Source organism: Rhinopithecus bieti, unplaced genomic scaffold (genome assembly GCF_001698545.2).
Source record: "Rhinopithecus bieti isolate Rb0 unplaced genomic scaffold, ASM169854v2 scaffold_74246, whole genome shotgun sequence".
Classification (NCBI taxonomy): domain Eukaryota; kingdom Metazoa; phylum Chordata; class Mammalia; order Primates; family Cercopithecidae; genus Rhinopithecus; species Rhinopithecus bieti.
The window spans coordinates 61063-62360 of NW_016827335.1; the positions used below are offsets into that span (position 1 = coordinate 61063).

Sequence of the window (1298 nt, forward strand, 5' to 3'; positions counted from 1 at the left end):
AAGCTTCACTTGAAGTGAAAGTGAGAGGTTTTCTACCAAGACCATTGATTGACGGTCAGGCAAGAGGGGCAGGGTGGCCATGTGTGTGCACAGAGGGCAAATACTGTCTTCCAGGTTTCTGTGGAAGGCTGGGTGTGTTGTGACCTTCTGTGGGTCGGGAATGCTGTGCAGGACACAGTAACGCTTTTTCCCCCTTCTAAAATGTCCTGACCTTACACATTTGACCCACAGCTTTAGGGATTTCATGGACAAGCCCCATCCACTGACTTCAGATTTAAACACTCCACTTCTAGGCTCTTCTTTTTAGCCAGCATCATCCATCAATAGAGAAGCCCTCAAAATTGCAAACTCAGTTGAAAACCCTGACTCTGCTTTCCTAGAATTTAGGAAATCTATACACTGAACACTTGGCTTTGAAGAAACAGTTTCCTCTGTGTCAAGTTACTTCTGTGGCAGCTCCTTAACTATGTACCATCCCACTCCACCCAACCCCATGCCAGCAGGGCAGGCTGGCACCCCACCGCTGTCCATGCAGGCTCTGGGGGTGACACGTGCTCCTGCAGGCAAAGCTAAGCAGCATGACATAGAGGTCTTGGTTTTATACAGAACCTTTAATTGCAAAGAACTTGAAAGCAGCCATGCTGGGGGTGGCAGTGGAGAACCCACCACACCCTCCCCTCAGTATTCTTCACCTTCTTCGGCCTCAGCTTCCACGGAATCCACGCCCACCTCTTCATAATCCTTCTCCAGAGCTGCCAGATCCTCACGGGCTTCGGAGAACTCCCCCTCCTCCATGCCTTCTCCCACGTACCAGTGCACAAAGGCCCGCTTGGCATACATGAGATCGAACTTATGGTCCAGGCGGGCCCAGGCCTCCGCGATGGCCGTGGTGTTGCTCAGCATGCACACGGCCCGCTGCACCTTGGCCAGGTCTCCCCCAGGGACCACTGTGGGGGGCTGGTAGTTAATGCCCACCTGCCGGAGAAGGGAAATAAAGCAGTCTGTGAAGCTTATATCAAACCTAGAAATGATGGCTACTTTTCCTCAAACAGAAGACACCCTGTAGGTGAACAGGAGAATTCTCAGTTCACCCCACAAATGTCACTAAGCCCTTCTCTGTGCCAGGCAGGGTGACAGTTTCAGATAACATATGTTTCCCAGGCTGGCCTCAAACTCCTGGGTTCAATCGATCCACTCGCCCCAGCCTCCCAAAGTGCTAGGATTACAGGCATGAGGCAGCATGCCCAGCTTTTTTGTTGTTATTGTTGTTAGAATAAAGTATTTTCTAAAGGATTTCT

At 50.8% G+C, this 1298-nt stretch overlaps 1 protein-coding gene across 1 annotated transcript; it reads right to left on the reverse strand.

Annotated features, from left to right (window-relative positions):
• Positions 1–590: 590 nt before the first annotated feature.
• On the reverse strand, positions 591–1043 carry LOC108523254 (tubulin alpha chain-like; the record flags this gene model as incomplete). Its single annotated transcript, XM_017863776.1, has 1 exon — positions 591–1043. A coding segment is annotated over one exon (365 nt), but the record flags the coding sequence as incomplete, so codon positions are not given.
• Between the last annotated feature and the right edge of the window lie 255 nt (positions 1044–1298).